The following is a 25414-nucleotide window of genomic DNA, read 5'->3' as shown; positions in this document are numbered from 1 at the left end:
GGAGGAGGCGGGACTTCCGACTTCCTGGTTTTCACACATCAGCTTTGTTTCCGTTTCCTGTTAGCGACGTGTGGGCCGCGTCCCAGTTCTTGTGATTCCGCCTTTCTGCCCCTCGGTTGTGCGTTCCCGTCGACGGCTGCGAATGTGTAGTGTGTCTGTCTCAGTTTTCCGAAGTATTTCAGAGAGTTAAGACGCCCGGCGCGCTCCCCGTGGTTGGGGGCGCGAGTGTTGGAACGCGGCCATGAGTGTTGGAACGCGGCCATGAGTGGCCGGAAACGATGCTTATGTGTGAAACCCGGAAGTCAGTCCGTGGCATCTACCCCATTACGCACAGACTTGCCCTTTGAACAGTGAAGAGTGATTTAATTGCTGAGCAAGTGATGAATCATTGCACAAAAGGTTCAAGCTGTAAGATTTTTAATTAGATCCAGATGTCACTATGTACAATTAAAACAAAAACTAGTGTCAGTCCGTACATCTTCACATTCAATTAAAAATGAACTTGCTTTACAGAGAGGGTACATATTCATTCCCATTCTTGTAGCACTTAATTATAAACTAAGATTTTGTGCTTAAAAAATAGCAACCTATAATACTTTATTTAAAATTTCTTTTCAAATGAAAGGAAGACAAGATATACACAAGCATCAGTGAAACCTACAATCCACCTGTACACAGAATAGAGAACCCTGTAAGCTACTGGCCAGATGATACTACAAATAAAACAGTTGCAGATAAAAAGTTCCAGCCAAAATGCTCCCCTGTTGACCGTTCATACATTTTTCTGATGATTATTATTTTTTTCATAAACCCCTGATCCATCACAGCAACTTGCATTGTATTCTTGGTCGACAACACCAGCATGACCTTATATAAAATGGCTACAGATATGCATTGCATGTGTGATTAAAGGGTAGTACAAAACTCATAGAAAAGTATACATGAAAGAGATTTTCCAGACCCAATGACACTGGGATCCTTGTTGGCTCATGCAGTAGATTTCAGAAATAGTTGATATGAATACCAATATCCTATTTTTTTTTTCTAGGCATAGGGTACATTGGCACACAAATTCACCTACAACGTCCTGACCGGCACCTTCTATTTCTAAAGAGTCACGCTTATGAAATGGCCACCTCACAACACAACTTTAAATACAGGCAAGCCAAAGAAATCTCCAAAACAAAAAGCTGTCACTACTCATGTGATCAAAATTATGATATAAAATATCGTGTGCATTACACATTTTGTAATTAGATCTTTCCGAGTTTCATTCTAAGATATTATAATAGCAATCTGTACAGTGAATATAAAAACACACAATATCCCAGAGATGTCCAATCCTAAAACAGAATATCCCAGTCTTCATCCTCCAGTCCACGCTCACTATAGCCATGTGTCTCCATTATTATTGTGTGGAGTACTAGCATTACAACTTGTGTTAACTATTATTACGTTACGTTCTCACATTAACAAGATGAATGAGTTAGCGTTTTCATATACAGTAAAGAAAAAGGCAACACAGAATGAGGCCGCATTAAAGGTATTAACTAGATCCAGGTCCCTGAGGACACCACATTACAGCAGAGGGGGGTAGAAGCCCTGCACTGTCGCTCCTTTGCAAATGTCTCCATTTGGTTGGCACGTGGTTTCCCCCTGTCGTCCGGGATAAGTACTGCATCTTCTCCCACCACCTGTTCACTGGAAGTAATTCCGTGAGGGTGATGGCGGCGAAGCGAGAAGCATTCGTGTTTCTAGTCAGTTCCAGGCTGTCCCTGATCAATTGTACAGTACATTCAGGAAATGAGAAAGGGCCGATCTGTCCGCATAGTCAGCAGCTGCTTGCCACGGAGACTTTTAAGTGCTTCTTCTTCCACCATCTGGAGAGGGTAGGATGGATGCTAAGGCCGGTGATACCTAAAAGGAAACGGACATCATCAAATGTAAATCGGAACAAAGATTGTTTTTACATGTCATTTCTTCTATTAGTTCAGAAATTAGTTTTGAAGATAACTATGTAGCCATTAATTGTGGCAGGATAAGAACTCGAGCACCTTCGTTCACGTTTGTAATTTGATGATACAGCACTATATATTTTGCACTTTGTATGTTTTTCATATGTAATTTTAACTTGCTCTGTTATTTTAATTTATGGGCACTACAGATACTAAATCTTTTTAACCCGTGGGTGGTATTTTATTTTGAAATGGCCTGGTCAATCAGCAGTTGCCCGGCACAATTACATCATGCACTTAGCTAGCTAGCTATCTTGTGTTTGGATAGTCCGGCATGGCTGCTTGAGAGCATCTTGTTGTCAGCCGTGAGTGTGCGCACATCATGGAAGAAAGGCGAAAGAGTCTGTGGGGGTGTTGGGTGGTCGGAGTCCTAAGGGTCAGCCAGGGCTTTACGCCGCCACGACTACTTTGGAGTGCCTTGTTGTTCATGGTGTGAGTCAATAGAGAGTAGGAGTGTGACGATATGGCGATAATCCGTGATACTTTTGTCTCATGATCGATTATCGATCCGTAGGCGCACAATGGCAGCCACGCTTCCGTCAGCTGTGGCTACTTAAGTAGCATACCGCCACCATAATGTGAATGTGTGAGTACATGAATAATGTATCCATTCCATTGTGAAGCGTCTTTGAGTGTCTAGAAAAGTGCTATTTAAATCTGATGCATTATTATTATTAATATTGTGTTTCAGTGATGGTACAAAAATAAACTATTTATATATCGATAATCGTTATTGTGAGCTTTGTACCGCATATCATATTGTGACGTACCCACCCCTATTAAGAGAGAAGAGGGCTGTTTTATTTAACTTTTTTTTTTTTTTTTTTTTAAGTCCGCACTTTGCGCTGGCGTGGCCGCTTTAAACTCTAAAAAAAATCTAAAAATCTAAAATCTAAAAAAATCCCCGTGACGACCTGGTACAGTAAATTTCAATCACTGGAGGCTTTAAGCGTATATATTGCTTGGGCTCAAATATATTTGGGATGTGCTGCCATAAGAAAGATGCACCAAAAAGTGTACTTTCCCGCACTTTGTGGACGCACCCACAGCGTTTGAGAGACAAAAGCGCAATTTTTTTTTTTCTAATTTGAAGCCTCATTTTCTATACTTACGGATTTTTTTTAATCATTCAAATTTTACAGGGTTAACGAGTCAAATTTAGAAAACATTTCCACTTTATAGCGAGTTTAAGATGTATACCTTGTGTAGATTCTGCTCTCTTCGTGAACCTCCATTTCAGTGCTTTTATAATCATTAAGCTCTTTCCGGATGGCTGCCTAGAAGAAATAACACGCACAATACGACAGTAAGAGATTTATGCACTCAATGACTTTTCTATAGCTGACAGACCGTGTTTACCTTATCAGCAGGTGTCAGCTTGGTCCACGGCTTGTCTGCCCTGCGGTCGTAGTCTTGGGCATCTGTGACTTCCACATACTCGTGGAATCGCAAAATTTTCCTGGCCTGTAGTTCTGCTACTGTGGGTCTTTGACTCAGCTACAAGAAATATGATTTAGGAGAGTTCTAGTTCAATACACAGCAAATATACAATTGGACACATGACAGTGAAATACATCAGCCGCTCACCTTTCTGGTCAGTCTTCGCTTAATCTCTCTAACCTCCGCTTGTCTGTCGGCTTGATTTTTGGCTGTAACAAGACAGGGAATAAAACAACAGAAGGGCTTTATTTAGACACCGTATTCAAGTCTGGCTTGACGTGCAGACAAAGGAGATGAAAAGCAGCTCACAAAATTAGACTGCATTCATTTATTGAGGTTTCAAAGCTCCTCTCCCACTGATACTGTATGTAAAATTGTCTGGATGTTACAATACTGAGTAATGTTTAGGAGTATGCAGATGTTTAAAAAAAAAAAAAAAAAAAAAAGCTAATAAACTTAAAATCTCAGGACAAGAGATTTTGGTTGTACATGCAAACTAATTGTAATGGGAATGCAGGGATGTGATTTGACCAAAGTGAAATTATCTGAAAATTTAGCCGGGGGTCTGGGGGCCGCTGGCACCCAGCTAGGCTAGCTAGCGAAGCCCCCCGGAGCTCATGGGTTTTCCGTGTTTTTAAGTACTTTCAATGCACTCACATGACAAAGAAATAGACAAAACAACAGCATAAATTTTCAATGTATATTGAACTATCCCATATAAAATAGCAGTTTTAGTCAACTCAAAATCAGTCACATTCAAAAACATTGGACTGCCTTTGCTTTTAAAAACTATCACTGAGAATATCATCATATCTAACTAATGTGATTACTAAGTTAACACATAAATAATGTTGAAGAGTTCAAATTTCATGAACAAATAATTGCATCATGACTAAATGAAAAGTAACTCATATTAGAGCATACCACAAATGTCTTTGTTATAGCAGAAGATGTTATCTGTCGGAGTCATGTGCATACACAATGAACTACTAAAAAAATAGGAATTTTTTTTTTGGGGGGGGGGGGGGGTAGATAAAAAAAGCGGAATTCCGCGAATTAGCGAAAAAATCACATCCCTGGGAATGACAGAATTTCACTAAAATACCAACATTTCAGATTTGTACTATGTACGTTGAAGAGGAAAATAAAAGTCAATACTAACGTTGCAGGATGTTTCTTTGCTCGAGCTCCTCAGCAGTGGGTCTCTGGCTTAGACGTCTGATGGGAAGAAAAGCAAAGGGGTCTATTTTTAAACCATTTCTCTGCTTTATAAGCCGTAAATACAGCAGAAGATTTTTAGAACGCACACTCACACTTGTCATTAAGAATTGCAAAAAAAAAAAGCAGTGCTATGATGTGGCTTTTTACCTCGTGAGCGCAGTGCCGATCTGCGTGCGAATGGCCTCCCATTGCTCCCTGCTCTGCCAGGTGAGGCCAGCCTGACCCGGTGGCTGGTCATCCCTGCTGCTCCTCTCCTGTGCAAATCTGTCCCTGTCGGGTGCAGAGGGACGGCTGCTCAGCTTTAGAGCCAGGGTGTCTTTCCTCTTCACTTTGCTGGCCAGAGCACCTGGACAACAGACAGGGCAAGTATGACATTATTTGTTTATTTAAGATATTTGACTCCTTTGTAAAAATCTGTTATGCTGTTCCTAAGAGATGTAAAAATGCAGTCTGTAGTGATGCACATTATAAGTGCACCGTCGATGACAGTGATTTGAACAATTGAACATAGGGTGCCATGAAATATTAGTAGGTGGGATGTTGCCCAATTATAACTTCATTAGTCCAAAAACTTTTATTCATCCACTACAGATAATCGCATTGTGCATCTATGAAAGAAACTACAGTAATTTCTGCACTATAAGCCGCTACTTTTTTCACTTGCATTCGACCCTGCGGCTAATACAAAGCTGCGGCTTATCCATCAGATCACAAGGGGGCGCTCTATAAAGGAAGCGCAAGAGCGTCAGGCAGAGCAAAACAAACCAAGTGAGCCCAAATACAGTAGGAGAGACAGAACGAGAGCGAGACAATTTGCGCTCTCATTATGGAAAAGGAAGTAGCGGTAACATTAAAACACCTACGGCTTACAGGCGGGTGCGGCTTATATGTGTAACAAGCTCGAGTATGCCTCCAAATTTAGCTAGCGCGGCTTATAGTCAGGTGTGCCTTGTAGTCCAGAAATTACTGTATAGCAAGAGGAAGGGAAATTAAATGCTCTTCCACAAGATGGCAGAAGGTGGGTCCACATCAGAATCCCTAAGTAATGTGAAAATTTAGCAAAATAATGATACTCTGAGGTCTTATATGTACACGCGTCAGTACAAGACTCCAAATAAGCAGTTTTGCGAGGCAAAATTTGCATTTTGAATAGCAAAACTGAGAATCAACCGTCGAGACGGTGCCAAAAACCTTCACTTGGGCTGGACGCACGTGACTTCTAGTTTAGCTAAACATGTTCCAGAGTCGCTATTAAGTCATTAATAATTGCCACCATGGCGCCGGATAAAATACATTTCTCAGAAGTAACGTTCTCACAAAGGTATTGAGAGGAAAGATGAAGTCATGCTAATTGCTAAGCTAACCTAAGATTGTATTAAGTGCTAGTGTGTCCACTTTGAACAGCAAAATAGCAGGCAAATTAATAAGTGTATGGACAGCCACCATTTATGCTGTATTGTGTGAGTAGTTGGATGTTGTTATGCTTACCTAACCTCAGAAAACTGAAAATATATTAGCACACAGCTATAGCTAACTGAATCATGTTGCCAAGTAAAGGTCCACCACGTGCTAATTCAATGCTAACATTTGCTACAAGTGCCTACGTACGTACAGATTTGTTTTGGACTGTCCAGGACGTTTCTGGGCGGAGACTAAAAGTTCTCCTTCCAGCCGAGCCACGAGAGGCAAGCAACAAAGTGGCAAATGCAAATTTTGCTGTGCGAATGCCCACTCCTGATTGGTGGGCTGTTTCCGCAGACGTGCTAGGAGTTTGAGTCCTGTGTCTTGTCTGCATATGCTAATTTGGCTATGCGAACGCCCGCTCCTGATTGGTGAGCTTGTTTTACGCTCGTTCCTGGTTGGCTGCGGTCCTCAGCTACCTCGAGCATCAGTTTTGAGTGTTGTGTTTACAAACAGCAACAGGGACATACTTTTAATTTTATATATATTTTTATTTATTTTTTAAAGTGTAGGAACTTGACCAATCTGCATTTCTAATAGCATATTCTATGAAGTTCAATTGAAAATCTAAACTTTTTGTTAGTGAAATGGGGAAGTCTGAAAGCCACCATATGGTGATATTGACCCGGATATTAATCTGTGTCTCCACCTTTTGCCATTCCTATAACAAAAAATAATAGTTTTGTGGATAACTAAACATACCCAGATTTCACACTGACTAAAGTTGTGGGTAACGTGAGATGAAAGCATTATTACTTCATTATATACTAATGTAGAGTATTTGGGAAACACTGTCCTACGAGCCTCCTAAAGAAAATACAAAATCTTTGAATCTGCTATTTAGATTACCTAGATTTGCAGCTACGCTTGGTAACACATACACAAATACTTGTTTTAGTCATAATATGACAATGCTTACTCAGTGGCTCTTCCTCCTCATCCGATTCTTCCTCTTTAAAAGGCACAGGACCATCTGAGTCACTATCCTCTCTGTGATCTTCATCCTCGTCGTCATCCTCCGACTCCTCCTCCTCACCGTTTTCTCCACCGGGGAGACAAACTCCAGCATCCACAACCAAACCGCGGCGGCTCCGTGGCTCTAGTTTAGGCTGGGGTATCTCCCCGTCGTACTCCTCGTCTTCCTCGTCATCATCGTCGTCTTCTTCCTCCTCCTCTTCGGAGTAGTCATCTTCAGATCTATTAGAAAAATGTCAAAGAACTTTGTTTATAATGAATTTTCCCTACCTATTTAATTAAGCAGGACTGAATTCTTTGTAATTACATTAACTCATTCACTCCCAACCATTTTCATTAAAGCAACCCCCTTCGCTCCGGCTGTTTTACTGGATTTTGACAGATTTTCCAAGGCCCACAGAATATTATGTTCTATTGCTATAAAAACATGGAACCTACCAAAAGAGAGATTAGAATCTCTTCTTTCATCAGGAAAAAAAAGTATAGATCAATCTGTTTCCGTTTTACAGCAATTAGCATTAGAATATAGCCAAGTTTCATCATTATTCACAAATCCGTTTAAAACTGTGGGTAAATGAGCTTTTTGCAACATGGCCCTGGTTGATCTCTTGCTTCCACCTGTTGGCCGTTTTTGTAATAACTACCATTGCTTCAACCATTCTCTTCAGTTCAGAGGCTGCATCAAAGCCTTCTGTATGCTCTAGCAAAAAAAAAAAAAAAAACCTAAAACATTATTAAAAAACGTATAAATATGTCTTTGGGAGCATGGTAACATTTAAACTAGAACGGATTTATACGTTTTTGGGAGCAAATGAGTTAAGAGCAATGGTTTCTGCTTTACAGGGCTTCTCTTAGTAAAAAGTCAAACTCACAGTTTTAGTGGCTGGATGCTGACAGGAAGGGGGCGACCTCGATCAGCTTGGTAGTCTGGAGGTGTTTCAAACAGCAATGTGTGAGCACGTTGTGACCCATCTGGGTTGGGTTGAATAGGGCCGGGACTGGACAGAGCTCGCTGGATCATGATGTGCAGCGGGACAGGAGCTGGGCGCTGGGGTGACTCACTGACAGGACTTGGGGGATCAAACAAGATTGGTATAGGTTGGGGCAGTGGGTGCGGGTAAGAGTGCTGATGCGGAAGGTGGTGGGTGTGTATTTGCTGTCGGGGCGGAGAGGGAGGTATGTGCGACGGTAGCGGAGGGGACGCGGGAGGCGGAGGCAGCTGAAAGCTCACAGAGCTGTGGTCCTCGAGAGAAAGTGGCGAGGGCGTGAGGGGATGGCTTGGAGCGGAGGAGTCGTCCGTGTTGCGTTTGGTGACGGGGGTGGTTCTCTTTGGAGGCATCGGCGGGGAGGGCTTCGCCGGGACAAGACTGGCACCCCCGGCAGCTTGTGTGATATCACCTGCTGGGGACAGAAGCGCAATTAATAACATTGAATCAGAAAGCAAAATATAAAATCTCTTAGGCTCGGAAGTGAGCATCTTTGTTTTATGCTACTGCGGAATGAAAGCACATGCTTCTTCAGATGTTGGGAGACATCCAGTTTGGCAGAATACAGATTAACAACTTGCCTGACTGAGCATGAATGCATACAGAGAATGACATCACATAACTGTGTCAACATGGCTGCACACATTGATCTAACACGCTAGTGTGCAACATGTGCCCCAGGTCAGAGAGACGGAGAAGACAAAAAAAACAGCCTGCATGCTCAACACAGCCAAACTTGGTGTCTTGGTGTCAAAAACCTTGCGGACAAGCAGCTCAGATGCACTCTTAAGTGACATGCACATTTTTTCTGTTATTCCTCAAAATAAATGTATATCAAGGTCTTGAAGTCATGTTAAGTGGTGAGCCGCGGTGAGTGCTGGCAGACCATAAGCATGCGAGAATCTTGAACCAACTTGTATGCTACAGTCTTTATTGTCCATTCATTCATTTCCATCCCATTTCAGCAGCAGAGTTGAGCGGATTACGTCCTTAAAATTCCATTGATGCATTGAAAGCAGGCCAAACCTGCTAAAGGCTTGCTCTCATTCACATGCCAAAGGAGAATGAGTACCGACCAAGCTAAATACGCTCAACTACTACAGCATTTGCCTCGTATATAACATGAAGCGAACAGCGCACACATCGTCTGCTCATGCAACTTGTGGAGCCTAAATCACATTGAAGGTGACGCAAACAAGGTCCATCAGGAAAAAGAAGACATTAGGAAAAAGATAACGCGGACAGCTTGAAAAGACGCCATATGATGAAGAATGCAGACTCTGACGGGGTGGGCGGGGTGGGGTGGGGTGGGTTCAGACACCGGCCGCCTGCTTACAGATACCAGATCACATCCTTTTACCTGAGCGCAGGCCTCCAGCCCGCCGGCACAGGTAGACAGGCAGGGACAGATAGACATCATACTCGCACTCTCGCTTCCAGCAGGACCAGTAGAGCGGAAGCTGTGCGTGCTCTCCACCCTGTAGGGCGGAGACTAAAGGAGGAGATGGAGGCCTTCAGCTCAACTTCTTTTAATGACTGCGGGTACACGGCTGCAGGGTTTATGTACAGAGTGCCGAGGGATGATTAGACACTCGGCGTCAGTTGAAATACCAGCAAATTCTCAGTAATACCATCACCATCTAGAAAAAATGTTCTAAACATTTGTTTTATTTTTGAATAGTCTCTCAGTATGGTAACAAAGTGAGACAGATTGTTTTATATTTGTCCAAATTGCCAAATAAGCTCAGTGCCTCCCTTAATGTCCTAAAAAACATCTCACAGCACATCATGCTAGACAAGTCGCACACACAGTACCAAAATGCGTGAGCTTGAATCATCATCCAGATTCACAACAATGAATCAAAGCAGACAGCCTCACTCCAACGGGAATTTGGGAGCAATCCCGTATGAAACAAACTTGCAGAATAGCAACCGCCACTGAACTGCAGCCTTGTGAGCTGAAGCTCACACTCACAAGTGTCTCTGAACCGTTGCAGCTACAATAGGCCTGGTGGCGCAAGTCATTAGCTGGTGGAAAAATACACAAATGTTTAGATTCATTCAGGCACTCCCAACCAGCAAGCTGCAATGATCTAATTTCATTTAATTGGTCAAAAAAAAGGAAACAAATATTTTCTTATTACAAGTAAATGATGTATATAGGCCTGGGTTAAGTTCTATTTCATCCTTTCGTGATGAAATATTATTGTAATAATTCCATGTTTTTAATAATAAGAATAATAGTTCCAATAAGAATATGACTATTATCATGTTAAAGCATTATTTCATTATCAGTCACTCAGGCTGGAGGTGGCGAGCAAATAAGGTGGAGGTGGCCGCCTCTGAATTTTGTACACAGGAAAAACCCTGGTTATGGATGTAACAAGCGCATGTTCAGTGATTTCCTTAAAATAATATGAATATTTTTGGGGATAAAATAAAAACAGTTTGCAGCTATATATATATATATATATATATATATATATATATATAGATAGATAGATAGCGATAGACTGATATGTTTTTGTTTTTAAAAGAGGAGATGCGATTCTGATTAATAATATTCGAGGACGTCGATAACCAATTTGGAGCCAAAAAGGGTAAATAATCCAAGTCTACATAAAAAAACACTCCCTCGTTATTAAATTGTTTTTAAGCAGACAAACTTTTCCGATTTTTTAACCCATAAATCATCATTGTTTTAAATGTCTAAAAGATAAAATTAAAAATAAAGTAAGTTCAGGGAGCTCCCTGAATCATCAGCATTTCTTAAAAGTAAAATGAAACCTTGAACAAGTAAATGGCTCCTTATTATTTTCTTCAGTAAATAAAGTTTTACAAAATGTCTAAATGAAATGTTAAACTTTCACTTATCTATGTATTAATTTGAAATAAAAACAATGGTGCAGAGAATTCCCTGGGTTAGCAGCTTAATTTGTAAAGTTAACTGAAAATTTGAATTAACACAGTTTTAAATTGATCACTTACCAGCTATCAAATTTTTAAAAGAGAAGTCCATGCCGATCGCCACCAATAAGCGGTCCAGCACATTTGTAACTTCTAATAAACCTGATCAAGTCATTATCTTGGGGAATATGCGCAAGAACAACTGAGCAAAGCTTACCCAGCATGCCAGGGTTGCCCCTGTTCACCGGCTTGGGCGGAGGCAGAGGTGGCTGCTTGGTGCCATGAGGGGCGGACGACAAGGCTGCAGATGAAGACTGCTGTGTGGTCGCACCCACAGAGGAGACGTTCCTTGTAGGCTTGGGTGCAGTACTCGCGGAGGCAGACAGGGATGGGTACTGGGCCGAGTTGTGGTTCGATGGGGCACGAGGTGGCCCTTCGCTGCCTGGTTCAGGCGTAGAGCTTATCAACCATTTTGGAGGCATGACGGACTGTTTAGGCGGCAGAGGTTCACGAAGAGTGTCCTTCAGTGCTTCAGGTTCAGGGACAAAATGGCTGTCTGACTCTATGAAAACAAGACAACATCTTAGATGTAACGTTGCATAATTCATTTTTCAACGTTACCTACCAAAACAAAATTTATAGTAATTTACTACCGATTAGTATGTTATGTCAGATGCACACTGTATGACACCTGCCTTTGTGTGTTGATACCAGACCAAAAAACCAAAAGGCCCGTGTATCATAGTTAGGATTTAATCAATAATTTTAAGTTAATGAAGGACAACAAAGACCCCATTCTTGAATCTCATTTTGAAATCATTCTGAAATCTTAAATGGGAAGTCAGCCTTAAACATTTCTTTTCATTTTCAGGTCAAGCTGTATCCCCCCAAAAAAGGCACGACCAAAACCTGTGTGGTGCGATCAACTGACAAAGTTCAAAAATTAATATAGATCCCTGAAGATGACATCACAGTTGCTCAGAGCTCAGGCACACCTGTTTTCTGAAGATGAGCTGTGATTGGTTGTTACCTGAGACCTGAGCAATTGTGATGTCATTTTCACTCGACAGCAAGTTGCAAAATGGCCACCTTCTGATATTGTAAAAAAAAAAAAACTGCTGGATTTTGCTGCTTAACTCATATTCCACTAATGCAATATTAACCAAAATACTGTATTTAGATTAGTGGGGCTGCATAGAACATACTGTTGTCAAGAAAATTGTTTTGGGTTGATTTCCTCTTTAACATGAGCACTGCGTTGCAATGTTGAGCGACACCACAGCGAGCCGTTTGTTGCCGTTTCACCACTCCGAGCATGCACTGTGATAGCACTTGATTCAGAATTGCATTATCTCGGGATCAGCAGCGAGGATAAACAGCGTAAGTGGCTGTAATTACCACACACTAACACCACCCTCAGTCAGCCCCAAACATATCCGAGTCATCCCACATATTCTTTTGCGACTCCCACATCATATCAAAGCTGTAACTCTAAAATTCCTGACAACTGCTTTTATTTATAGACAAGTCTCTGCAGTGTTGATTTGGAGCTGGTTGTCCACCTGCATGCAGTGTTTCGCCAATTTCTAAAGCAAATTCTCACTGTAATAATCCAAATTCACACGTGGAGCTTCTCGACTGTAACTCAGGCGTACAAATACGCAGAACAAGAGAATGACATTTTTAAGTGGTTCCTTTGTCCGATGAGTGACAACCTGTGTGCCGTCACTTTCACAAAGTGTAATGTTGCTTAAAATCAATTAACTGTGCGGCTTCACCACTTATCACCGCGTCTTTACAGCGATAGCATTAAATGGCAAACGAAGAGTATACGGATTGTGCCACGTTAATTAGGAGATGAGAGAACGAGCTGTTCCTGAATAAGAAGATGGAGCAGGACTCTTGGGAGCCATCTGGAGCTCGTCTCTAAGCGGACAGCACCAGCAAAGCACGCTACAAAGCTTGAAAATATATGCATGATGTCATTGTGTAAAACTTTGACATTCCTTACCAGGAATAACGTGATAGCAGGGAGTGAGGGGGGTGCGTGAGTGACTCACCTCTACGGGTCCTTCCCTCTTCAGCAGACGCATGTCGGGGGAGTGTGGGCTTCCAGTCCACATCAGCCGGTCGACTCCTCCTGCCATCCTCTGAGGGGGCTTTCTGCAGCCCAGGCCTCCTTTGTCCATCTTCAGGGTGAAACTGGCCTCCACTTCTGCCTTCATCCATCTGATTGTGAATCTGTCCATGCCACGTGGTGTTAGACGACTTCCTCTCTGTCTCCCCATATCCACGGGGTCCCATCACCCCACTTCCTCTCTGCCCTTCTTCCGGGGGGCCGGAACCCCTGGAGCTCGAAACTCTTCGGCGTTCTCCATCTGGGGGAGATCGGCCCCTGTGGTCGTCCGAATAGGCCAGCCAAGTAGGGTTTATCCTGAAGTCTGAATCAGAGTGCAATCGGCCCGGGTTGCTCCTTCCACCGAACCCTCCTCCACTCACAGGCAGAGTGTGGCCATTCTTCACGAAGGGCTGCTTCAGGCTTTGTGCCGCTCCATTTGCATCTAAAGGAGGACAAAATGTTCATCTTTCCTTCATTTGACTTTCAGGGAAAATATAACATAAGGAGAGGCCTAATAATTAAATCTATTGGTAGCTGTAGCTGTGTGGAATTGATTGATGCTTAAAGTTGTTGTTCTTTGCAGCCCCACTAGTCTAAATACGGTATTCTGGTTAATATTAGGTTAGTGGAATACAAGTTAAGCAGCAAAATCCAGTTTGTTATCAATATCAGAAGGCGGCCATATTGCCACTTGCTGTTGAGTGAAAATGCCATCACAGTTGCTTAGGTCTGAGGTAACAACCAATCACAGCTCAGCTTAAAAAAACAGGTGAACTGTGATTGGTGGCTTCCTGAGCCCAGAGCAACTGTGATGTCATCTTCAGTCGACAGCAAGTGGCAGAAGATGGATAAAAACGGCTGGACATTGCTGCATAACTCGTATACCACAAATGTAATATTAATTAGAATGTCATGTTTAGAATAGTGAGGTCACGTATAACAAATTATTGTCAAGAAATTATTAAGGTTGACTTCCACTTTAAGTCATTAAAATGGACTGCAACCACCACAGGCTGTTGAACAACACAACATCAACAAAGTGAATTATGGATGATTAAGTAAATTTAGTCATTGAGCCATCAATAGCCTACATGTTGAACTTAATCTACCTGTAGGTTATTACACGCTTCATTGACTGCTTTTTTTTTGGTCACAATGAGAAGTGATTTGTAAATGTGATTGACAATTCATTTAACAAACATGTTTCAGGCTACCACAGCTTATTAATGAAAATAATCAATGGTTTGAATCCTTTCCCCCGTCATAAAAGCCTGCTCATGTAGACAACAGTGTGTGTGTGTGTGTGTGTGTGTGTGTGTGTGTGTGTGTGTGTGCGTGTGTGTGTGTGTGTGTGTGTGTGTGTGTGTGTGGCTTGGTGTGATGAAGGAGCAGCTGTAGGTTTAATATATGGGCTTCTGCAGAACAGCGGTCCCTGCATTATGATTGCACATGCCCCTTTGAAAACCACATTGCTGCAGGGCACCATTTGTTCCCCTTTCTCAGCTCTCGAGAGCATTATTAAAACACATATTACACTACTTTTAAAAACAAGGCAGCAAGCAAGGTGAAAGCACATTTGACATTTTCTAAATATGTCTCAGACACCTGCTGGATGGGAGTGCAGTGTTCCTGTCATTATGTAATCATGACTTCACTTTGCCGACTGTGTGGGTGTGACAGCCCCAGCAGTGCTACACTAGATACAGCGGATACAGACACTGCTGTGCAAAGATCAGATGAATCAGAGAACATGTACCGTTGTCTGGAACTTCTTTCAGCACTCCCTGATCTATAAGCTCTTGCCGGGTACGCCTTGTCGACATTCTTCTCTCCAGCTCTGCCATATCGACAAAGATATATGGCAGCACATTACAAACATTATTAGGGTGTTCATTTAACAATTGCATGTTCAACAATGCAAGTTTGGAATAACATAAAATGGCATCACACTAGCACTTATTGTCCTTGTTCAACCTGGACTGCAATTATGGTAAATTGGACCATGCATTGTGGGGTTAAAAAAAGTGAAGTGGGCAGGGGATGTGGGGGAGCGGCCATCTCTCCAAAGAGAATTAAAACCACAAACCTTCGGATGCTTCCTTGAATTTCTCGCTGCTTTTCTTCTTGCGCCACTTCCATGGCTTGAAGATCTTGCCGAGACTAGAGAACTTGCCCTTGCGCTTTGGGGGAGGGGTGCTGTCTCCCGTGCTGCTCGCCTCTCCCGCCATCGTGCTCTGGTGCTGCTCACTTTCATCATCTGAAATAAACGGTAAATAGTCTTTCACTTGTATAGCGTTTTTTTCCACCTATCAAAACGGATTCACCTACTGATGGCACAGCAGGAGCAACTGGGGGTTCACTATCTTGCTCAAAGACACTTCGACATGGTCACAAGGGCCGTGGAGTGAACCCATAACCTCGGGGTTGGGAAATAACCACTCTACCACTGAGCCGTGCCACAATAATAAAAGCAATAATCAGATGTAAATTAGCATTCAGAGGACACAACTCAACAAGGCAAGCCAATTTTGCCTTACTGAAAACCCAAACAAAGTTTCTTATGTATATCAGCTTTGTGTAATCGGGCAATGAAATAAACACACCCAAATATTGTTTTTCAGCTTTGACAAAAACCTACATTAATATTTCAATTAAAACCTTTAAGGTCAAATATCTCGTACAATGTGCCCAAGTTTTACTTCAGAGTTTTCTTTAGCATTTATGATACCCCATCAGACTAAAACATTGCACAATGGACAGTCCTCAACAAATTTCGGCAGCAAAGGATTCAGTTTAGTATGTTTTGCTTTTTGGGGGGCTTTTTTGCAACACTGATTCAAAATGGCTAGCTGCTGTCATGGCCACGTCACATGAGACTTCTGAACATTGTTGAAAGATTTCATTGCACCTCCCTAAAGCTCTGTTCAGGGACCAAAGGATTAACTGCATATATTTTGCGACAGACTAATTCTAAAAGGACCAGCCTCAAAAAATGGTGGTGTATGTCAGAGGAGGATACACTGCAAAAGTTAGTCATTTGTTGTCAAAGTTCTAGAATGTGGTTCTGCTTTTGTGTAACATAACAGTTATGTGTAAAAAAACAGCAATTAAAAATGTACAGTTATTTTTTCTTACATGGTTATATATATATATATATATAATCACATTATTCCTTTGGGGAAATTATTTTGAAAATATCAGCAAATTTTGTCAAAAGTTGATCATCATCCTGGTGCAGACTGTGCATAACTTTAGAGGATACATTTTCTTTCTCATCACAAATCAGACTACAGGCTTACAGGTCAAGATTACACTTGTTTTGGCCATCCAGACAGCCTTGTTTTTATTAAATTTTGCAAAATTAAAGTTCCTTGTAATTTTGCAGCACAAATGCTTTACATTGAAGAATAACAGGAAATTAGAGATTTTCATCAAAAGTCAGATGATTTTCTTCCACTAAACTTTATTTATAGACCACTTTAAAACAACCATCAAAGAATAAAAATGTGTTTTAAGATGAGTTTTTAAGAAAATGGACACACAGGGGCCTGCCTAACGTTTAGCGGGAGGTCATTCCAGAGGGACCGACAAGGAAAAAGGCTCGATCCCCTCTGAGCCTCCGCTTAGTCCTTGGCACCACCAGTAGCGTCTGGTCCGCTGACCTGAGGCAACGGGCAGGTTTGTAGAAGTGGGGGAGCTCAGAGGGGTAAAGTGGGGCGAGACCATTTAAAGATTTGAAAACAAATAAAATCAACTCTAAAATGTACAGGGAACCAGTGAAGGGAGGGCAGAATTGGAGTTACGTGCTCCCTCTCACAAGCTCCAGTTAGTAGGCAAGCAGCATCAGACGCTTGAGGGAGGACTGGCTGACTCCAAAATAAAGTGCGTTACAGTAACGAAGCCATGGGTTAGTGTTTCTAAGTGCTGTTGAGAAAGGACAGGCTTAACAATGGCCAACTGTTTGCCGGTTCACTTTAAAAATCACTGGCCAATTTAAAACCGAAGTTCGCGATTGCGGCCTTTACATAAGGCACCTGACAAGAGTGCCGATTGCCAAAGTCAATGGGGTGGGATGTACAAGAGCTACTGAGACCAAACACCATCACTTCTGTTTTCTTTTCACTGAATTTGCAGAAATTCAGTGCCATCCATCCAGGCCTTGATTTCGTCCATACAGGACAAACATGGCCTTAAGGAGAAAGAGTCCTTTTTGCTCAGCGGAACATAGATCTGACTGCCATCCGCATAACAGTGAAAGGAAATACCAAGTTCAAGGGAACAAGATACGGTCAAATAAAGTAGGAACCACAGCTGTGAGAGAAGCTGAACTAAGTTTCAGGAAAAAAAGCTGTTTTTGTGCTGTGCATTGTGAATAATTTGTGTTTGATTGAGACTTGCCACAATCAAGGTGTTTAATACCTAGCAGGGGTAAAAACACGCAACTAGAGAACAATAGAGCTCCAGAAGAGGCTGCAGTAATCGGGCAAATTCAACCAAGGTCATCTGCTGCCTCTACAAAGAGTACAAACAGTATTCTTCTTACTCAAGACAGTTATTATCTTTAGCTCAGTGGTCTTGAGGACTGAGTGTGCTTTGGCAGGGTGATGCTGAGAGCTCATGGACACTCCACATAGCCACAGTTAACAAAAGAGGTCTGACTGACGTTCAGCGAGAGTTCACAAACATTCCTTGGTGTGTCGGAGACTAGTACCTTATCAGTTTTCCAGTCCTCACTGCCCCAATAGAGAAATAAGATTGAGTACACACATGGATTAGGTCAGCACAAATGACTGTTAGTCATGTTACACTTAGCAACAACTGTGATTATTACATTCTCTGAATGTTTGATTGACAAACATACTGAGAGCAGATGAAACCACAGGATGCTGATTGGTTAAATGTTTGCACTCTCAAGGGAGCAGAATTCAGCAGGCGTAGTGCGTACCTCTGATGTCGGTTTCAAAACATCCAGTCCCATGCATACATACAGGACATCTTGGCCGCTTACGGTCTGATTCCAACAATGTAAATCTTGAAATGCTGATGTGGATTACAGTACTCGGTATTCAAATGGCGATTTTCCACTGCACATTACAGGCTCAGTCCTTGCTTATTGACCGTGGTTTAGCTTTTGAAATCAAAATAGTATCGCTGGATATTACGAAAACCACACTGCACTGACGGTATGAGCCGGAACGAGGCAAGCTAACAAACAATGGCAATGGAAGAGAATGAGGGTTTCCTGTATTAACTTCTCATGACGGCCACAGTTAGTCGCAGATCAGTGTAAACAATAATATAATTTTGCAGCATTCAGTGCTAAAGCAAAATAAGCAGGTAAATCATTTTTAAAATATTATATATAAAACAGTGTGTCGTCAATGGACTATAGCTGTCATATAATTTGGTTTGACCAATGAATGTGGAATGAAGCAGTGGTTTACGTCCGCCATTTCATTGTCATGCACTTTAGAAAAAGTACCATCAGGCATACAGGTAAGTATTTTTGTTTAATCAAACTGAATTGCTCCAAAGGTGAGAAGAGAGACCCGTGGCGAGTCAGGGACTAGATTTTCAAAATTAAAAACCGGGACACTACTAATTTAGCTGAAATTCAAATAAGCAATAAATTCTCACCAGGAACTATTTTATAACAAATTTCATCACTAGTCAATCTGGTTGTGTTATTACTTTAGCTAATGCTAAATGTTATCTTGGGTGACAGCTGTAAATAAGTGAATACAATCATCATTATCCAATCTTTTTTGCTCAGTCCCAGCAGCTATTGGAAGCTGGCTGTGCCATTTACTTCGCACGGTCCCGCATTGTAACATTGGCAATATGCCGCCAGAAGAGCTCATCTTACATTGGGTCAGACTGGCGGTGACTGCGGTATTAGGCTAGTAGGACTACGTTTCCCATGAGCCTTAGACACGCGAACAGGAAGTAGTTATAGTTACGCTATGACGAAAATCACGCCTGCTAGCAATTTATCAACCAAATTCACAAGGACACGTACATTACAAATAACATTTGACAAATCTTTACAGATCCCAAAAATAATTGGTTAATTAATTCTTATTCATCTTGAAAAGGAAATATTTCTACCTGGAAAGTGGCTGTTGAGTGTCCAGCTTCCATGGTGGCGGGTTTTAAAACAGCATGCCATGAGAAAGAAGAGATCCCTAATTCAAATCTTCGGATGTATCCCAACAGTTCAATCACTACAGAAGAAAATGCTGTAGGAAATCGTCAATTCTAATGGTCGTCTAGAGGTCGGCGTTCAAGGGATGTCTCCGCACCGAGGAACTCCAGCTGAAATTTGCATTGTACAGCGCGGAGGATTCAGACCAGGTGCCATAATATCCCAAATAAATCGCTGCGGTTGCCCTGCGGTCCAAAATGCTTGTCACACGGCCGAGTGCAGTCACAGTGGCTCAGCTGAAGCCAGCCAAGCAGGATAAAAGCAGGCTGTGCCAGGCCAGCACACACCACGACACTGCAGAGGTGTCGATTGCTCAGCCCGTGTAGTAGGCATCCATTAGGGAAAGATGACTGACTAAATCCTTTGATGACAAGCACTTTAGCCTGATTCAATTGTTGCTGATCAAATTATTCCACTAAAACACACAAAAAAGAGGCACAAAACATCCACATTTGATTTCCCATTCAAAAAAAAAGTGATGCAAAAGCCCAGAGTTATTTTTCACAGAAATGTCTTAAAATGAAGTTTTTGTGGGAAAAGCAGGGCGAGCGACAGACTAGAAATGGGCGTAAAGGGGGGAAAAGGCACAAAAAAGTAGAAGGGGGCCGCCTGGAAACACAGAGAGGAAACGGCACTCCACCCTGATTCTGTGACAGAACAAAGACAACCTCTTCCCCTGGAAAACCACAACACAGGTCACTGTACAGCTTAGTCACACCGCTCTGCTAGTTCCAACCCGGTGACAGTAACTCACTCGGTGAAGCTCATTACCACTGCCTGTTAACACATTAACAATGTCCTGCTCGTGTATAACATGTCTGTGCAAAAACTACACAGGAGTTCTGGCTGTCGTGCTGTGTAATCAGAAGCTGCAGAGATAAGGCGCCGGAGTCAGGAAACATGGGGGCGTGTGATTATCGGAGGCCACACCTACTGGTCCTATAAACACACACCAGGGAGCTTCAATTTCCCTCTGACCTCATGGTTGCATGAGTCATGACAGCCTTGGTCAGGTGAGCAAGTGATCACACTAGATTGTCGCCTGAGAACAAAAAAAAAAACAAAAAAAACAACAGCTCCGCTTTTAGCCAATCTGCTCTCCAATCCTTCCGGATCACTTATGTAACAACCTAACTGCATTAATCACTAAACCATTGGCAGAGGATTATGACACTTAAATGATCTTAATTTAAGAAAATCAATAAGATTCCAGAGCACACAAAACATAATTAAGAGTAGTTGTGATCAAAATAAAATTTAAGTCATCCAAAAATTCATTAACGACCTAAAGGAGTGTGCTAAAAAAAATAAAATAATAATAATTCATATCGTTGCAGACCTCTTTACAATAGATATATAGATACGGAGGTGTCAAACTCAATATTGTAATTCATTCATAAAGTTTCCCGGCACGTCTCCGAAAGGTGCTCCTTGCTATGCAGTGGGCTTACATTTCGACCAAGCAAAAAAAACGTAAGTGCTGCTTACATTACAAGTAGAAATCATTTTTGCCGTGCAGCAGAATAAAAATATAATTCGGGTCCACATATGACTGTTTTCATAAAAATGTATTTTAAGTCAGGTAAAATATTGGGAAACATCGCCTTGAAGGCCATGTATTGCGATGTATCATATCGTGTTATCGTGGTGACACGCATCGTATCGTGAGGTTCTTGGCAATACTCGGCCATAATGACCTGACCGTACCGATATTCATAATACAATAGTTTGAAACAGAAGAACTTCAATTTTGAACTATGAAAAAAAAAGACAATTCTAAATGAGACCCATTAGGAGATATTTTTCCATTATTTCAGTTGACTACACAAATGTCATGTTTAACATAAATGTGCCACACGTGCACAACTACATGAAAACACAGCTGACATTCCTCCACGTGATCCCGTTGATTTAACATTCCTTGTGGTGGTAACGTGAAGGGGAAACCGAGGAGAGAAAGAGAGCGAGAGAGAGAGCGACTATGCAGGACTTGCGGAAAAACTAATAACTAACCGTGAGTACGCTCTCTTCGCAGCAACTGCACAAAAAAACAGTTAAAGGTAAGTTGCGGATTTGTGTCCTGAAGTGTAGAATAAGTGCAGAAACTCACCGCCATTGTTATGTTGTAGTGGATCCCGAGCTGGGGTCTCCACACGGAGACTCTGTCCCATGATCTCGCCCCCTGCGGGGCCTCTACCTGTCCCAAGTTCAAATGTGTGCAACCTGGACAAACGTGAGGCTGCACCTGCCTTCCTCGCCCTTCAATAAAAGTCCTCAAGTCTCCCCAGGCTCAAGTTCTTTCTTCTTCTCAGTGTTCCTGTTGTCTACCCTTCCCCAATTCCTTTCAGTACTCCCCTCACCCCCTCCCTCTTTCAATCTCCTTAAGTCCTCCCCTCCCGGCAGGAGCTGGACTCCCTCTCTCCACGACTGACCCTCCCTCCCTCGTTGGCTCATAGCGCAGGTCAGTATTCAGTGAAAGATGCCAACCATTCCTGGGAAAGCGGAGTTATGTTTTCAACGGGAGCGAGTGTGTGACGGTATGTAGGGCGATGGATGCAACAAACATGAAACCACAGAAGATAAGACTTCCTATGTAATAGGGATAGACCGATAATCGGTGCTGATATTGGGCATTTTGACGAATACCGGTATCAGCCTTAACACGATTTGTTTTTTTGTTTTTTTAAGTCAAGCTTGCCACTTGTATTTCAAAAAATTGTAACCCCCTTTTTTTAGAGACCCCCCTGGTTAGAGTTAACTGTAAAACTAAACACATGACAATAAGAATTACATCCACTGTATATTTAAATACAAAACATGCTTGGTGTTTAAAAGATCGTTAGCCTAGCGCTAATACTAAAAGCGAAGGGAGGATCCCACTCAAATGCTAACGGGAAGTTAGCATCGACTTGGGGAGTGTTTTTCCTTCAAATAACGAATATTCACACACAAATGCTGTGGGAACACATACTAACCGGGGTGTCATTAAACATCTTAAAAGACATCTTGGGACAACAGAATAACCAGAACAACATACACTTGCTAGTTGCTAATGCTATGCAAGCAAAATGGTGCATTCAGTGTACTTTGAGAGCGTCGGAAACTTCGTTTTTCTTCAATTAGAACGTTTTAAGGGGAAAATAATCGGCCATTTATAATCAGCGGGCGATTAATTGGTCGGGCCATACCCTTAACGCATTACAAATACAAAAAAGTCAAGATTGCCATTTGTATTTTAAAGAATTTTCACACCCTCTTTTGTTTTACTGAAAATGAATATCGGCTCCAAATATCGGTTATTAGCCTCCTTGACTACTAATAATCAGCATTGGTATTGGCCTAGAAAAAAACACATTGGTCTATATAACACTTCAGTCAGTGCTTCTTTAGTCTGGTGAAAATGGCAGGGATGACCACGTGAAACGAAATAAGATCCTACTGGAAAGGAAAAAGTATTCATTTACCTGACTGTGAATTTGTAACCTAATTTGTGTGCAATGGATAGACAGTACAACTCTGTAACTGAACACTGCCAATGGATAAAAATTCATACACAATCACGCCTGTTACAAAGAGTCGGAGGAATTAGATAAAATAAGACAGAAGATACATTTGTGGATCACTTACAATGGCTGTTTACCTTCTATCTAGCATTGCGTCGTTCAGAAGTAGCAAGAGTGTTTGCCATGCTGCTCGTTACAGCCAAACAGTTTTACATCTCCGAGTGTCTCATGACTGTTCTTAACAGAATTAGCTTAACTTACTTGAAATGTTTACCAAAAAGGAATTGCACAAAGACTACTACAGTACACGGAGTGGGTGCAGCGGACCCCAAAAAAATGCGATTTGCTTCCCTCTGATGTTTGAGTGTCTTCAGAAAACCTCGTCCAAGTTTGCCTCACAGGACTCCTAAGCACCGAGCTGTGTCATTATGCCTGGGTGGCGTTTTCTTAGTGTTTGGCTGCATCTCAGCTGCTTCGAAAAGATGGTGAGCTAGTGTGTGTGTGTGTGTGTGTGTTCAACAGTGTTCCTTTTCTCTTTCTGTGCCCCACATTCAGCTTTCGCACCGGGCCAGCTTCCAGAAAGAGCTGAGCCAATCCGCATGAGCCCAGAACCTGTTGGCCTGACCTGGATAACAGACTGGGCCAGACTTCAGCAAACAGGCATACTGAAGCAGGTTTAGGTTGTAAAGTGCATATGTACACACACACACACACGCACACGCACACACACAGACATATGCGTGCATTCTTTGAAGCTGAGTCATTTGTTTCAAATGTGCTTGCACATGAAAGATTGTATAGATTTTACTGTCAAGTGGCAGCAGGAAGTTATTCGTCATTGTCACTGGGGAAGGCTTAGCTGAAATTAAAAAGCATTCTTTAGTACAGGGATGTGATTTGACCAAAGTGAAATTATCGAAAAATTTAGCCTGGGGGGGGGGGGGGGGGGGGGAAGCATGACCAAATAATTACATTATGACCAAATGAAAAGTAACTCATATTAGAGCATACCACAAATGTCTTTGTTATAGCAGAAGATGTTATCTGTCGGAGTCATGTGCATACACAATGAACTACTAAAAAAAAAAAAATAAAAAAAATAAATAAAAAAAATAAAAATCGTTTTTTTTGGGGGGGGATAAAAAAAGCGGAATTCCGCGAATTAGCGGAAAAATCACATCCCTGTTAGTAGCTTGATTTTGAAGTAATTATGACTGTCAAACAAGCATCTCATTTAGATACTGTGCACTTTAAACAATTTCTATTCTAAAGCGGATGTGTATGAAGAGCGGTTCTGTTTTTGCATGTTGTGGAATTCGAGTTGCTTTTTTGAATTAGTCGCATATAAAAAAATTGATTTGTTGAATCAAAATAGGATATTTGCAAACATTTGTTTTTTTACTTTGCAATATGGCAAATAAGCGACACTTCTGACTAGTATCGATCTCACGAACGAATAACGAGGAGTATTAACATAAGACAGGGAAGCCATGCTAATTGCTAAGCTATCATGACGCGTAATCGTGAAACTGGAACCACATCAACGCAGGGAGAATACAACTTTGAACAGCAAAATAGCAGGCAAATTGATGTCCAAGTGTCTAGAGAGAAAATTAGACACAATTGCTCTACACAGCAAAACAGGACCAGAATTACAAAGAATTACATTGCATTACAGCATACGTCAGCCGGGAGGAGTGGCCTGGCCAGGTAAAAGTAATTCAATATAGTCTATTGAATATAATATCAGTAATGGTCATGTGGGGTTTTTTTCACAATAGAATCACGAGTTTCGATTTTGACTTATGAGATCTGCACAATACACAGCTGCTCTATGTAACATTTCCTCCCAAATATACCTTTTTAGTTGACCATTTATGACATTTAATTAGTAAACACCTTAGGTGTTCACAACGGAAACCCCTGCAAGCCTTTCGCCAATAATTTTCAGACTGGATTCGGGTTTGAATATCCCGTAACTCAGGGGGTGTGAAATCTTCATTCATTTCCAATGACACAGCCTTCAATTACATTTCACAACACGTCGACGATGACAGCAAGTCCTCTGTGGCTCAGTAGGCTACTACAGCGGAGCTTTGACCAGTAGACAGGAGGTGAGGGTTCGAACCCCGCCTTCTCCTGATTGCGGTTCAAGTTTTCTTTTTATTTATTTATCATTGAAATACAAATAATACTTTGTGATTTTCACATCATTTATCTTTCAATTTCCTTCATAAGCATTCAGCTACTAGCATTCGGCTTTCAGCATTCCCACACAATTTCTAGTAATATATTTAAATAATTGGAACCAATTGTTCATTCATTGTATTTTTGGGGGTATTTTTATTGTTTAATAAAACCCTTGTTTCATGTCTCTGAGGTTAACCAGTAAAAAAATTGCCCCTCAAATGAAGTTATTGACTAGCAAAACTATTCCTCAAAGATGTTGAGCCTTGAACCGTATTGCACCTTTGAGCTCGGTTTCCTCCCCAACCATGACTTCATAAAATATGGTATACATACAATGAGCGTTTTACAAAGTTGAATGAGCAAAGATAAATTTCAGAGTTTCTAAACCCGCC

The 25414-nt window shown here is 41.7% G+C and overlaps 1 protein-coding gene across 14 annotated transcripts in view; it reads right to left on the bottom strand.

The window, feature by feature from the left end:
- Nucleotides 1-400: 400 nt before the first annotated feature.
- Nucleotides 401-25414, bottom strand: part of phactr4b (phosphatase and actin regulator 4b) — a 33932-nt gene continuing 8918 nt past the window's right edge. For 7 of the 14 annotated variants that reach the window (XM_077575383.1, XM_077575380.1, XM_077575377.1 and 4 more), the window contains 13 exons: nucleotides 15211-15381; nucleotides 14881-14961; nucleotides 13066-13566; nucleotides 11223-11567; nucleotides 9459-9590; nucleotides 7985-8513; nucleotides 7057-7334; nucleotides 4824-5022; nucleotides 4618-4673; nucleotides 3603-3664; nucleotides 3375-3512; nucleotides 3216-3292; nucleotides 401-1917 (listed from right to left, as the gene is read on the bottom strand). In XM_077575383.1, coding sequence (XP_077431509.1) covers nucleotides 1902-1917; nucleotides 3216-3292; nucleotides 3375-3512; nucleotides 3603-3664; nucleotides 4618-4673; nucleotides 4824-5022; nucleotides 7057-7334; nucleotides 7985-8513; nucleotides 9459-9590; nucleotides 11223-11567; nucleotides 13066-13566; nucleotides 14881-14961; nucleotides 15211-15381 — 2585 coding nt within the window. In that variant the 3' untranslated portion in view covers nucleotides 401-1901. Of the gene's footprint in view, nucleotides 1918-3215; nucleotides 3293-3374; nucleotides 3513-3602; nucleotides 3665-4617; nucleotides 4674-4823; nucleotides 5023-7056; nucleotides 7335-7984; nucleotides 8514-9458; nucleotides 9591-11222; nucleotides 11568-13065; nucleotides 13567-14880; nucleotides 14962-15210; nucleotides 15382-19232; nucleotides 19890-21439; nucleotides 21644-25414 lie in introns of those variants that run through there. The other 7 variants (XM_077575373.1, XM_077575375.1, XM_077575374.1 and 4 more) reach the window with 7 other exon arrangements.

The sequence above is a fragment of the Vanacampus margaritifer genome, chromosome 9 (genome assembly GCF_051991255.1).
Source record: "Vanacampus margaritifer isolate UIUO_Vmar chromosome 9, RoL_Vmar_1.0, whole genome shotgun sequence".
Lineage (NCBI taxonomy): Eukaryota > Metazoa > Chordata > Actinopteri > Syngnathiformes > Syngnathidae > Vanacampus > Vanacampus margaritifer.
The sequence above is the reverse complement of the archived record's forward strand: the minus strand, read 5'-3'. Positions and strand labels throughout refer to the sequence as shown.